Source organism: Limulus polyphemus, unplaced genomic scaffold (genome assembly GCF_000517525.1).
Source record: "Limulus polyphemus unplaced genomic scaffold, Limulus_polyphemus-2.1.2 Scaffold2060, whole genome shotgun sequence".
In the NCBI taxonomy this organism is placed as follows: Eukaryota; Metazoa; Arthropoda; class Merostomata; order Xiphosura; family Limulidae; genus Limulus; species Limulus polyphemus.
In genome coordinates this window covers 130,893-144,516 of record NW_013667670.1, presented here as the reverse complement: position 1 = coordinate 144,516, position 13,624 = coordinate 130,893, and the positions used below count along the sequence as shown (strand labels likewise).

General features: G+C 33.2%; 1 protein-coding gene across 1 annotated transcript in view; it reads right to left on the bottom strand.

Annotated features, from left to right (window-relative positions):
• The window catches only part of LOC106465817 (serine/threonine-protein kinase unc-51-like), a 93,458-nt gene that overhangs the window by 25,430 nt on the left and 54,404 nt on the right, over positions 1–13,624 (bottom strand). The window contains exons 5-10 of the mRNA XM_022393765.1: positions 6,516–6,552; positions 4,777–4,827; positions 3,271–3,467; positions 2,237–2,338; positions 1,992–2,050; positions 1,013–1,095 (exon numbers count right to left, since the gene is read on the bottom strand). Of these exons, the coding sequence (XP_022249473.1) occupies positions 1,013–1,095; positions 1,992–2,050; positions 2,237–2,338; positions 3,271–3,467; positions 4,777–4,827; positions 6,516–6,552 (529 nt within the window). The remainder of the gene's footprint in view (positions 1–1,012; positions 1,096–1,991; positions 2,051–2,236; positions 2,339–3,270; positions 3,468–4,776; positions 4,828–6,515; positions 6,553–13,624) is intronic.

Here is a 13,624-nt window from a genome sequence, read left to right as displayed (position 1 = left end):
CACCATACACAAACATATATTATATTGTTGGTCTTGTGACACAACATGGCCAAAGGATTAATAACTCTTCCAAAGCAGGTGTTTATCAGCACCATACACAAACATATATTATATTGTTGGTCTTGTGACACAACATGGCCAAAGGATTAATAACTCTTCCAAAGCAGGTGTTTATCAGCACCATACACAAACATATATTATATTGTTGGTCTTGTGACTCAACTTGGCCAAAGGATTAATAACTCTTCCAAAGCAGGTGTTTATCAGCACCATACACAAACATATATTATATTGTTGGCCTTGTGATTCAACATGGCCTTATTAATCCTTTCACCTGCTTTGGAAGAGTTTGTGTATGGTGCTGATAAAACAAGACCAACAATATAATATATGGGCCGTGTTGAAGTCTTATTAATCCTTTCTCTTCCATAGTGCTGGAGATTTTTTGCTATTCTTCGGACTTTTCTAATACTTCTGTGATAGTTCATAGTGTTAATTTACTTCGAAACTGTATGAAAGTATTTCAAATTAATTATTTACTTCTGTTGATTTAAGAGTATATGCCCTAAGCTAATCAGTTTCTAGTAATTAAGATATTAAAAGTTATATTTCATCATTCTGTCCCTAGAATACTTTCCTGATTTTAAGTTATACAAAACAGTGCTTTTGTCTTTATCTGCACAGATAATGCAATCAAAGGTTTATTTTAAACATTGTTTTAATTGATGCGAGAACAAAAAAAATGGAAGGAAACACAAAGCTATGACCCTCTAATTTGTAAAGTAATAGGCAAATCATCAATTTTAACTATACACTTATACATGTCAAAATCTTCAAATTAATTTTGAAAAATTCATAGAAAAGTATGGTATATTTAAAGGATACTTTGCAAATATACAAGAAACTTTATGCATCATAGTTTTAATTCCCATTCTACATTGTAAAGACATAAATGGAAGAGACTGTAAAACTGATCATAATTCTGGTTAAATTTATGATATTTTACACATACTGAACTCCATTCTGTCCTTAGCGTTTCTTTTCAGAAGTTTCAACAGTAGATCTGCAAGGTGTGGTGAAGTACAAGCTGGAATTCTAGAAGATATAACGAAACATTACACTAAAACAAAATACAAAGGCTTAGGAAATTAAATAGCATACATTTTATATCTGGTAAATAAAACCACTACACAATGAAATACTTATCTTTGTATAATTGATGATTAGATAATAAAAACATACACTACATAAACCATAAAATCTTCATGTTTTATGTAGTAGAAACAGATAACATAAACACTACAGAAACCTTAATATTTTATGTAATAGAAACAGATAACATAAACACTACAGGAACCTTAATATTTTATGTAATAGAAACAGATAACATAAACACTACAGGAACCTTAATATTTTATGTAATAGAAACAGATAACATAAACACTACAGAAACCTTAATATTTTATGTAGTAGACACAGATAACAACATTACTGGAATATTGGACATTTATAAAAATCAACGTAAACATTAACAAGGAAATTTTTTGACCAGTAATTTTGTCCCGACTTTCCTTCTGTGATTGTTGATTATTTGTTTCAGGATTAAAATACCAGGAATCAAAAACAAACTTTTGTTAATGTTTTTATAACAGGTAAAGCTTTATATTCTCAATGGTTAAATCTAAGATCTCTTAATAGAAAAGCTTCAGATTGATTAATTTAATGGTTTTATTAACAAAATTTTAAAAGTTAATGTATGTTTATTAGCACAGTAAAGAAAGAAATGGGAAGAACACAATATACAATACTCCATGTTCCTGTTATTTACAAACCAGGTCAGTGTTAATACACTGACTGTGCTACTTGTTTTATGATGTATATCTTGATATAAATTATGAAACTACCACTGAAACATTAAATAGTACAAACATAACCTACAAAATTTACAGAAAAGACAAATGAATCTGAAAACAGAAATTTGAAACTCTTACTTTGGAGACAGGGTGGTTTTCATCTCATAGAACTGTTTTAAAGCTTGAGGGCTCTGTGCCTGGAATAATTATATGACATGCAACTTTTATAAACATGAAAGTAAGTAAAACTGCTAAAAAAAACAACTTGTTAACCATTATTTTAAAGCGTATTACTCTGCGACTAAGGACTTCTTTCGTTTATTCCTATAAATATTTCTCAAAACGAACTTAGTAACCAGAATAGGCATCTTATATGTGCTTACCTGAAAAGGTGCTTTTCCTGTCAAACACTGATAAACAATTGTGCCAATGCTCCATAAGTCTGCCTTAGCATCATACTGTAAAGACATGATAACTTCGGGGGCCTAATATGTGAAATTATTCAAGCATTAGTTTCGCAAGGTTCCTTTCTCCAAAATTTTATAATAAATACACACAAAAAATAAATTCATAATATGGGTGATAAATATTAGGAAGAGACTTTCTTCAAAGTTATTTTTACTTCACTCAAAAGGTTTTAGACACAACTACAGCAACCAAGTGTTTCTGTTTATTAACTGTCAGTCTTTACATTGGAACACTTAACAGCAACCATCTTCAGCTGTTTCATTGGATTAACTGTCAGTCTTTAAACTGAAACACTTGACAGCAACAATCTTTGGCTATTTCACTTTATTAACTGTCAGATTTTAGACTCAAACAATGACAGTAACCATCTTCAGCTGTCTCATTTTATTAACTGTCACTCTTTAGAATCAAACAATGACAGTAACCATCTTCAGCTATTTCACTTTATTAACTGTTAGTCTTTAAACTGAAATGCTTGACAACAACCATCTTCAGCTACTTAAGTTTATTAACTGTCAGTCTTTAAGTTCAAACACTTGACAGCAACCATCTTCAGCTGTGTCACTTTATTAAATGTCAATCTTTAGATTCAAATGCTTCACAGAAACCACCTTCAGCTATTTATATTTATTAACTGTAGACTAAGTTCAAACACTTGACAGTAACCATTTTTAGTTGTGTCACTTTATTAACTGTCAGTTTTCAAGTTCAAATACTTGACAGCAACCATGTTGTGTCACTTTATTAAATTTCAGTCGTTAAATTCAAACAGTAGCAATCCTTATTTTCTTTCTTTTTTTACTGAAACATCAAACTCAGTAAACTATATTTGAAACAGACTAACAACAGTGAAATCTTTCATAGCAACTTTATTGTAAAAAAAAGAAAAAGGAAAAATACTACGAATTAAACAAAACTGAAACCTACTGCCCAGGGATGACTAGCTTACCATATACATGGGTGAACCACACAAGGTTGCAGCCATTATTCCATCATGCAAAAAACGTGCAAAACCAAAGTCTGCTATTTTCAAGTGCATCTTACTTGGTGGTGGGTTAGGCCTACCGTCGTGGCATAGCAGGATATTCTGAGGTTTCAAATCTCTATGTACAATACCTTTAGCATTCAAGGCTTTCATTGCAGCAGCTATTAAAATAAAAACAGTCCCAAAATTAGTATTAGTAATTCTCAACTGTTTTTTTCACCCATAAGGAATGAAGTAAAACATTTTGAAAACTGGTTTCATAGCAACTGTATATAACTTATCAGACATTACAATACGATCATAATTACATTTATAATTTTGAAGATTACCAGGTACAATTCATTAAAATTAATTTACCAAATGAAAAGAAAAGAAACTTCTCATACACTCGTAAAAAAACGTGATAAGAGGGTTTTATAATGATTAATATTTTAAGACAAGTTTTATTGACATAATATTATATTTCAATAGCTTAGTAATTCAAATTATAACTTATAAGATTTCTTAAGCCTAATCATAAATACAGTCCATAATGGTATTGGTTGAATACAAAGTTTCAGTGTAATGTAACTCAAGTGTATAAGTTAAAGTCTTAGCATAAGAAATCGTAAACTGTCTTAGAATTGTACAATACAAAAAAATTGTGTATTTTAAAAACATTGTCTTACAATTTTATTACACAGAAAACTGTATACTTCAAAGACATCGTCTTACAACTGCTCGGTTCAAAAATCTGTATATTCAAAATATTCTTTTAAAAATTCTCCACTATAAACAACAGTGCATTTTAAAATAGTATTTTACAGTATCTCAGTATAAGCAATTATATACTTAAAAATACTGTCTTAGTTTCCCAAGACAAATACCTATATAAAATAATATCTCCCAGTACTGTCTCATAATCTCCTAGTACAAATAATTATGTACCTCAAAACATTGTCTTACAGTCTTCCTGGACAAATAATTATGGACTTTAAAGTACTTGTTCATAATTTCCTAGAACAGCAATTCTCAAAATTTAGTAACCCAAGAATATCTTTTAATTAAAATTTTTGTGGACCCCCAAACCAATTTATGTTTTTTGTTGTTTTTTTTTTAAATATTTGTACATGAAAAGCTGTATTCCAAAATTAAATGCTTTAATTCCTATAAATTATATTATTTTTAATATTTTTATGAAATTTCGGACATTACTCTAGACTCCAGTTTGTGAGAAATAATCTAATCTAACAGTAAATTAATGTTAACCCATTCAGTTTCTAAATATTTACCAATGTATATCTCTATTTATAATTTGTATAGTTTTATAAAATTTATTCTTGTTCCGTGTTGCATTTTAATGTCCAGTATCTTTAACAGTTTTACCACGTTTTTTGAAACAGAGAAACATGCTTCATAACCGCAGCTCGTTCTCCATCAATCAATATACTAAACGGTTGTTTCGTCATGGGTAAAGTACCAGTGACTCACCTATCTGACGTAAGAACAAATAAATGGTATCTTCACTCAGGGTGCCTTTTGCTAGAAAAATCACAAGAGAAAATGTACTTGTAAAACATTTAGTGAAATAATAACGAAAACATTTCATCTTTCCATAGGGGGTAAAAAAGTTTATGAAACAAAGTATGTTTCACAAATTAACGAAGCAGTCTCGTGTAGGAGACGAAATGTTTGAACTAGGTTTATAGAAGGCACATTATGCTTGACATTGAATCTTCTACAAATAATAAATCTAATCTATTCAGACTCTCTACCTGCCTTTAAGGCTGAAGATCGTTGAAACGTAGGAATTTCAGTCTTTAGTTGAAAAAAAAATGTTTTCTGTTTAAGAATGATATTACTTACTTATAAACCCATTCCTGCTGTTTTTACTTTCTGTTTTGGATAACACTAAATCAAAGGTTCATTCAAACGAAGAGTAACTAACACAGCTGACAGATACACATATTTCTTGGAATATTTGAAAACTCCCTCTTTCTATCTACTTTAAATCCTGAATGTTATTCTCACGGTGAGATATAAAATAAATATTTTCAAGCGTATTTGCTGTTAAGAAAACGCGTAGGTTAAAAAAAATCAGAGATAAATTACAAAACCATATAACACGAGGGGTTTAGAAAGGTTTGCCCCTGGTCAAGAAAGGCCTACCTTTCAAAAGTGCTCAGTTATAGGGTTTTGTATGGCCATTTGATCCCATCATTCAAATATAATTTAAAAATGACAACACCACTTAATAAAAAAAACATTTGTTTTTAGTATTAATCAGTAGACTTACATTATACGCTGAATACTCAATGTGGCTAAATCTATTTTATTTTACACCAGGGGAAAAATAAAACATTTCTGTTAAATACTACCTGAATACTCAAAGAAACGAACACATGGAAACCCTAACATTCAGGTACAACAACGAGCACAAAGCATACATTACTCTGAAATAATTCAATCACCATTGTTACTGCCAGCTTTAAAAATTCAAAGGCCAATTACACAGGCCTGCGAATTTAAACGTCATAAACGTTGTTTTTGGTTTTAATAACGGATTTTCCATAGTTAGCTACGTAAATTTCGAAAATAATATAAATTTTTTTTTCTATCACGTAAGAATTTTTTACAAATAGGGAAGACAAAAACTCTTACTTAGATCAAATTATTATTTCGTTTACCACAATGAATACTTTTTATTATTACGTTTGTTAACAAAAATACAAACAAACTGAAGAAAAGGGAAGAACATTGATATTAAACGAATATGCATCCTCATTCATCCTGATTTTTTTTCTGAGGGGGGGGGGGATCTACGTCTTTTAGTCTCAAAACTACGTGTTGTGGTCTTTTTTTTTATGCATTGCGTTATGACGTTTTGTGAAAAATCTGTACGTGATTGAGAAAAATGGATACAATTTTCGGATTCAGCGTACAGGGATTACTGTAGAACATGTAAACATTTCAAGACAATAAAACAATCGTAGGCCTGTTTCATTATTTCAATATTATGTAAATCACTGCTTACCATCGTAGGCCTGTTTTATTATTTCAATATTATGTAAATCACTGCTTACCATCGTAGGCCTGTTTTATTATTTCAATATTATGTAAATCACTGCTTACCATCGTAGGCCTGTTTTATTATTTCAATATTATGTAAATCACTGTTTACCATCGTAAGCCTGTTTTATTATTTCAATATTATGTAAGTCACTGCTTACCGTTCAAATAGTCTGCCAAATCACCTCCATTGCAATACTGAAATGAAAAATGCGAAATTTTTAAAGAATATTATGAACAACTATTAATTACAGTAAATGTGTTATTTTATAATTATAACGTATATGTAAAACACCGTTAAATAGTTACTTTGAAAAAAAAACAAAAAAAAACTTTCAGCCCGCGAATTTATAAACAGAATAGAAACAAGCACCCTGTCTGTTTCTTGTCAAAACACAAAACTTCATATGTAAAAAAAAACAGAAGTTATGTAAACGTGGTGGGTAGTTTCATGACACCAATAACAAACAATCTGGTATTTCCAACGAAAGTCGGTTAAACACGGCGAAAATAAAGACCACAGAATTCAAGCAAAATGTACACATAACGCAAGAGGGCGTTGTTCGCCTTGCACGTGCCGGATTATAAAGATTAAAATTTAATTGTCAAACGTACAAAAAAAAAAATAATTAAAAATAGGTGTGATACTATGTATTATTTCACGTCACTTCAAAAAATATGTAGTTAGTGTATCGGCCTCGCTCAAAATACACCGAAGATTCACATCTTCAAACCTCAAACTCATAATATACGGATTATTTGCTTCTTCACTAGCATTTATTTTATAGTTAATCTGAAAAAAAATAAAAACAAACATTCAGGGTTAGAGATTCGGTTTATTATTTAATTGTTACACGTGCTTTATAATTCCTTTATAAATTGCTACCAAAACATTACTTTTAACTTTTCGTACAGCAATACATACGTGGTCATTCAACGTGCATTTAAAAACGCTATATATATTTGCCAACTGAAACTGAAGTTTCAGTAAATAGTGAAGGGTTATACGACCCCCCCCCCGTGACTTCGAGACCCCTAATGAAAAGAGATTTGATGACTAATCAATTTTGCTGAATCATGGGTCTGACGTACGTACCGAAAAGTTCGAGATGCATGCTTCCAATTGTGGCTAAGTAATAACAGTCACAGTCAATCCCGCTATCCGGTTAATAGTATTTAAGATGTACATTGTGTGTGTGCATGGGAGGGGCGTTGCTGACGGTGAGCAGTCCTCCTTCTAGTGAGCATTTCTTAAGTAGTTTGGCTTGGTTTTTGTTAAGAGTTGATGAATAAATGTATTTACCAGAATATTCTTCATTTTTTGGATCAATTGTTACTAGGCCTGTATATATGAGGTGCAATAAGGCGTCACGTATTAAAAAATGACGAAGTTAAATGATAATTGTGTCTTTTTACACAATAAGAGTGCTTTGCGCTTGACTTTTGACTAATGTGAGCGTTGCTCCAAAAATCGGTCACTGTCCGTAAACAACTGAAGTCATTTGGTCAATCGTACTAAATAAAAAAACAACAACTTTAAATTGAGAAAAGATATCTCGGTTAAAAAACAAACAAACGTAAACTAATATTGAATCAGGGGATTTTTCCCAGTGTGCAGTTAATCACAAACTGTGCATCTGTAAAAATATTTGAGCAGTTGAAAATTCACCTCCATAAGTACGTTTAATTAGATAAATATTAAAACACATATTTAAGATTATAAACTTCCATTCCTGAGTTGATAAATAAATATATTTACTAGAATATTCTTGATCTTTTGGATCATTTGTTAGTAGGCCTGAATATATGAGGTGTAATAAGTTGTCATGTAATAAAAAATGAAGTTAAAATATAATTGTGCAGTTAAAAAATCCTTGGAAAAGTTCTATTGATTTTATTTTTCAAAGTTGTTACACGAATTATTTTGAAGGAAAGAACAAAGATCACAGAGGTTAAATTGACCTCGGACGACATATCTTGAAGACCTTGGGTCAATCTCAAGGAGAACGAAAAGACTGCTCACAAATGCACGTGCAAATCAGCTGACAGAGTCGTGCATATAGAACGCTTGAAGTCTAGGGCAACGAACAGGCCGAAATTACACTACAAACAGAACTCGTTACTGTTGCCAGGCTTCATTTTTCCTGCACGTGGTTTAAACTCGAGAATCTCCGGTGGAGATATTAAAATCATTTGTATTTATTGGAAGCAACTTTCTCCTTCTAGTGATAACTTGTTTGTTGTTAAGCACAAAGCTACACAATGGGCAATCTGTGCTGTGCTCACCACAGGTATCGAAACCCGATTTCTAGCGTTATAAGTCCGCAGACATACCGCTGTGCCACTGGGGGCAGAAATTAATTGTTTGTTTGTTTGTAATTAAGCACAAGGCTACACAATGGGCAATTTGTGCTGTGCCCACCACAGGTATCGAAACCCGATTTCTAGCGTTATAAGTCCGCAGACATACCGCTGTGCTACTGGGGAGGATACATACTTTATATATGTATATATGGCTACGAGCTTACAAATGCTATCCCCTTTTTATTATACGACACAAGCAATATGTAGCGAATTATTTCTCCGTGATGGATTGTTGTAAACTAGAGAAACAAAATACTTCGGTGTTACACACACACACACGAGTATAAAGAATTACACACAAACAACAGGTGCCCGTAGTTTTATAATAAAAAAAGAGAACATGTAACGTCGACAATCCTTTCTTGCTCTTACCGTTATGATTTAGTTATTTTCCACCCCTTGAAGCAGGCGGTAAAACGAACAACGAACTGAAGAATTGTGTTTTTTTTTCCTGTAACTGAAAGGATGATAAGTTTTAAAAACGTAAGTTGTTTGATCGTACGTAATTCTGCTAGGATACAGACAATAAGAACGTAGATATGAAATCATGTTTGTCAGTATGAATTGGTGTCAGCTTCCGTATCGGGATTTAGGTTTTTAAAGACCGGGGAGGGTCAGGTTTGTGTGACCTCTTCCTCCCTCCTGTACTGTGGTTTAAGGTTGCTGATGAACGTGGATATCGATAGGTCACGAGGGCAATGTCCATGTGGGTATCGACATTTACATTCTTGTGTTGTGTATACCATCACTAATGTTCAGTATTATAGAGTTTAGCATATAACAAACAACACATTTCACCAGTTCTAATAATAATTCGTAAACACGTTACATAAAATACCCTTTAAATGTTGTCAACTTAATCTCAAACTAATGCAAGTTTTTCGGTCTAGTGTTAGGTGGCCTGATTAAATCCTTATTTCTAAACTATATGTTAATTAATTGGCGAGAGGTACTTAGGTCTACTTTCATCACGTATGTTGTAGCGATATAGTTCGCATAATGGGTCGTTCTTTTGCTAGTGATTCGCAAATTTATTTAACAAATTATGTAAGAGTCTAGCGGCGATGTTTGCGTAGTTGTGCATGAATTTGGATGACGTGTTGTGGTTAGTATGGGAGTTTTGTATTGTTTGGTTTGAATTTCGCGAGGGCTATCTGCTCTAGTCGTTCCTGATTTAGCACCCACCACCAACTCTTGGGCTACTCTTTTACCAAAGATTGGGACGGGGATTCGAACCCGCGACCCTCAGATTGCGAGACAAACGCTCTAACCACCTTGTCATGTGGGGCCCGGAAGAACTGTAACTCTATAATCGTTTATAAACAGCAAGAATGTTAGCGTACTATAGCCCTCTAACTGTTTATAAACAGCAAGAAAGTTAGCAAATTGTACCCCAATAATTGATTATAAACAGAAAATTATGAAACTGTAACCCTCTAATTGATTATAAACAGAAATAATGTTAGCAAACTGTAACCCTCCAATTGTTTATAAACAGCAAGAATGTTAGCAAATTGTAACCCTGTAATTGATTATAAACATAAAATTAGGAAACTGTAAGCCTGTAATTGTTTATAAACAGCTAGAAAACAGTAGCTATTTCTTACTTATGAATGGTAAAATAAAGATTGCTGATAATATGATACACACACACACACATATGTACAGACACAAATGCTGTCTGGTACCGATACACCAAACACACAAAGACAGACTTGTCTCTAGCACGCCCATCCTGTCAAAGAAGCGCGTGCAATCAAACGAGCTCCCACATGTACAATCAAACCTTCGCTGCTCTCATACCTTACTATTGAATTGTCGACTGTTAAGTTCACGATACATGTAACAAACAGGCATCACCTTACTCTTAAAGAAGGGTGGGGAGGAAGAGAAACACTCGTCCACCTTCGAATGAATCGGATCCTTCTTCCAAGGACTCCGAGTAGCTCACCTTCAGGACACTTGCAGGTCATCTGGAATACCTAACCCTTTTCTCAATTCACTACATGTAGGTTTGGTCCAATAATACCGTGTTTTTAAAGCCTAAGTTGATATTCAGCAAGTATATATAAATGTATTTGATTACACAGTCTACTCAGACTTTAAAATGTTCAGCCACGGGTTTAAAAATGTGTATATACTCGTGTAGTGTCTCAATCTCACATTTGTATTTCAATATAACAATGAAGTACGATTCGTCTTTCTTTTGCGAGCTGTATGTGGCAGCGCCGTCTGGTGTCTTAATCCCACATTTTTAGTACATATCACAATAAAATACGGTTTATCTTTCCCTTGTGAGCTATATGTGGCAGCGCCGTCTGGTGTGTTAATCCCACATTTTTAGTTCATATCACAATAAAATACGGTTTATCTTTTCATAGTGAGCTGTATGTGGCAGCGCCGTCTGATTTCGCAATCCCACATTTTTAGTTTAATATAACAATAAAACGAGGTTTATCATTCCTTAATGAACCGTATACGGCAGCACTGTCGGTCTTCATATTTCTGCTTCAAAATCTTTGGTATTTTATAAAACTTTTTTTTCTTCAGTTTCAATCTAGGAATACATACACCCTAGCTATCTATCCAATTAATCAATCAGTTTTCAAAGGGTTCTCTACCAATACATTTCTAATAATGCATGTTATTATAAATTGATTTTTACAAATGCAGTATTTGTCTCATTATATTTATCACGCTTTACTATTTCTCGTTAACTTGTAAAACTTATTTCAATATAAATACATTTTTAATTTTGTTTTCTAGGTTGTTTCAATAGTTTGAAACATGTCTATACTTCCAAAACGTTTATATCTTTATTTGTTAGAATTATTTTTTTAAAACGCCGCGTTTAACCATTGAATAATATACCTGTATAAACTCTTTAATCTCCAGTATCTTTTCGTAGCTAACTGCTTTGTTTGAAGCGATAAGATTCTTTGCCCGTCATGAAGACAGGTCCAGGTCCATCCATGGTCACCAGACGTACCAGTTTTTAGCCTTATTTTTTTTTGTCTCAATCACAAACAGTAAAAGTATTAAGTTGCTCTAGTTTCTCCGTATTTTAATGTGAGTTTGATATGTACGGTTTATTGTTATATTGCGCCTCTTTAAGCTTTACCTGGAGAATCTTTTGATAAAAACAGATCACATACGGTGTTCCCTCCCTCCTACGTTTTCTTCACCTAACCTGCCACTGGGCAGCTGCAAGAATTGATATTTGAAGACATACCTAGCAACGACTTGTTTTGTAGTTAAGCACAAAGCTATACAATAGGCTTATCTGTGCTGCGCCCATCACGGGTATCGAAACCCAGTTTCTGCCGTTATAAGTCAGCAGACTTGCCGCTGTGCCACTGAGGGTGGGGGCTAAAAAAGAAAATTAAATAGAAACATTTTGAATGGGTTCAAGACAACTGGGGCGCGTTTTTTTAATATATTATTATTATTGTTTTATCTAGATAAGCTTTTAACAAGTAATGTTTGTGTATGGTTTAAAACTCGATACGATAAACAACATATTATTTAGTATATAACGAGAAATGCGTTAGTGTAATTTTTACAGTGTCACTCCGGATGTCAAATATAAATGTAATTTTTACAGTGTCACTCCGGATGTCAAATATAAATGTAATTTTTACAGTGTCACTCCGGATGTCAAATATAAATGTAATTTTTACAGTGTCACTCCGGATGTCAAATATAAATGTCCTACTTTTTATTCTGGATAACCGGTAACCCTAAATCGTCTATCTGTTGTAAACGCTAGGGTTTAATCGGGTGTTCTGAATGTAATACATTTTCGAGACATGTATCTGCGTGTTCAACAAAACAAGATTTTAAAAACAAACGTCTAGTGAGTAGGAGTTAGTGTCTCTCAGAGTCACTAGTTTCACTGTTAATACACCGACAGCGAGTTACCTAACCTTGAAGTAATAGAAGTCGAGGGTAAAACGCAAACTTGTCTCGTTGCCCTTGGACGGGGCTATAATTATTTCTATTTTATTTTTTACGTCATTTCTAGAATATCAGTTCTGTGTTTTGTTATTTATTTTTTTAGATAAAATATAACGTAAGTCTAGCTGTGGTAAATCAAAGCGCTAACTCGCGTATTGTATAACTGACTTTAAAAGTATTGTTACGCCTCCAGTCGTTAGTTAATTTTCCGTAAATTCGTTCCGACGAAACTTTAGCGACACAAGTCCTTACTTAAATAAAACTGGTTTATTCTTTCTGAATATAACTTAGCGATACACTTAATTTCAACAGTCGCGCTATAACAAACGTCTCACGAGCTCAACTTCAACAATACTCCGTTCAATTACACACACTCTGGCTGCAGTTCAATTACTCATTACCTACACATTGTCCCGTCACGTTGTGACCATCTTATATATACCAGACTACTCCCAATCTAGTAATCTCCCGACAATTCACGAAGGTTCGAGAAAGAAGTGGCGTGATACTAGTTACGTGACCTCGCTGACGCAACAGTATGTTCTCACACTCACCCTCTGTGACCTTTAGGCATTATTAGTATGTGTAGAAGACATAACGTCTGCATGAAAAATTTATATTGATTTCTAATTATTCACACAAACGATAAGGCTGATGTATTGAAAATTTTGGTCTGAATTAGAGTTCGATAAGTCACGTCTGACAGTAGCAGTATTATCAACACACTTTCACAATATGAACACGACCGGTCAGATCTAGGTCAAGGATACTGCTGACAGTAGCAGTATTATCAACACACTTTCACAATATGAACACGACCGGTCAGATCTAGGTCAAGGATACTGCTGACAGTAGCAGTATTATCAACACACTTTCACAATATGAACACGACCGGTCAACAGTAGCAGTATTATCAACACACTTTCACAATATGAACACGACCGGTCAA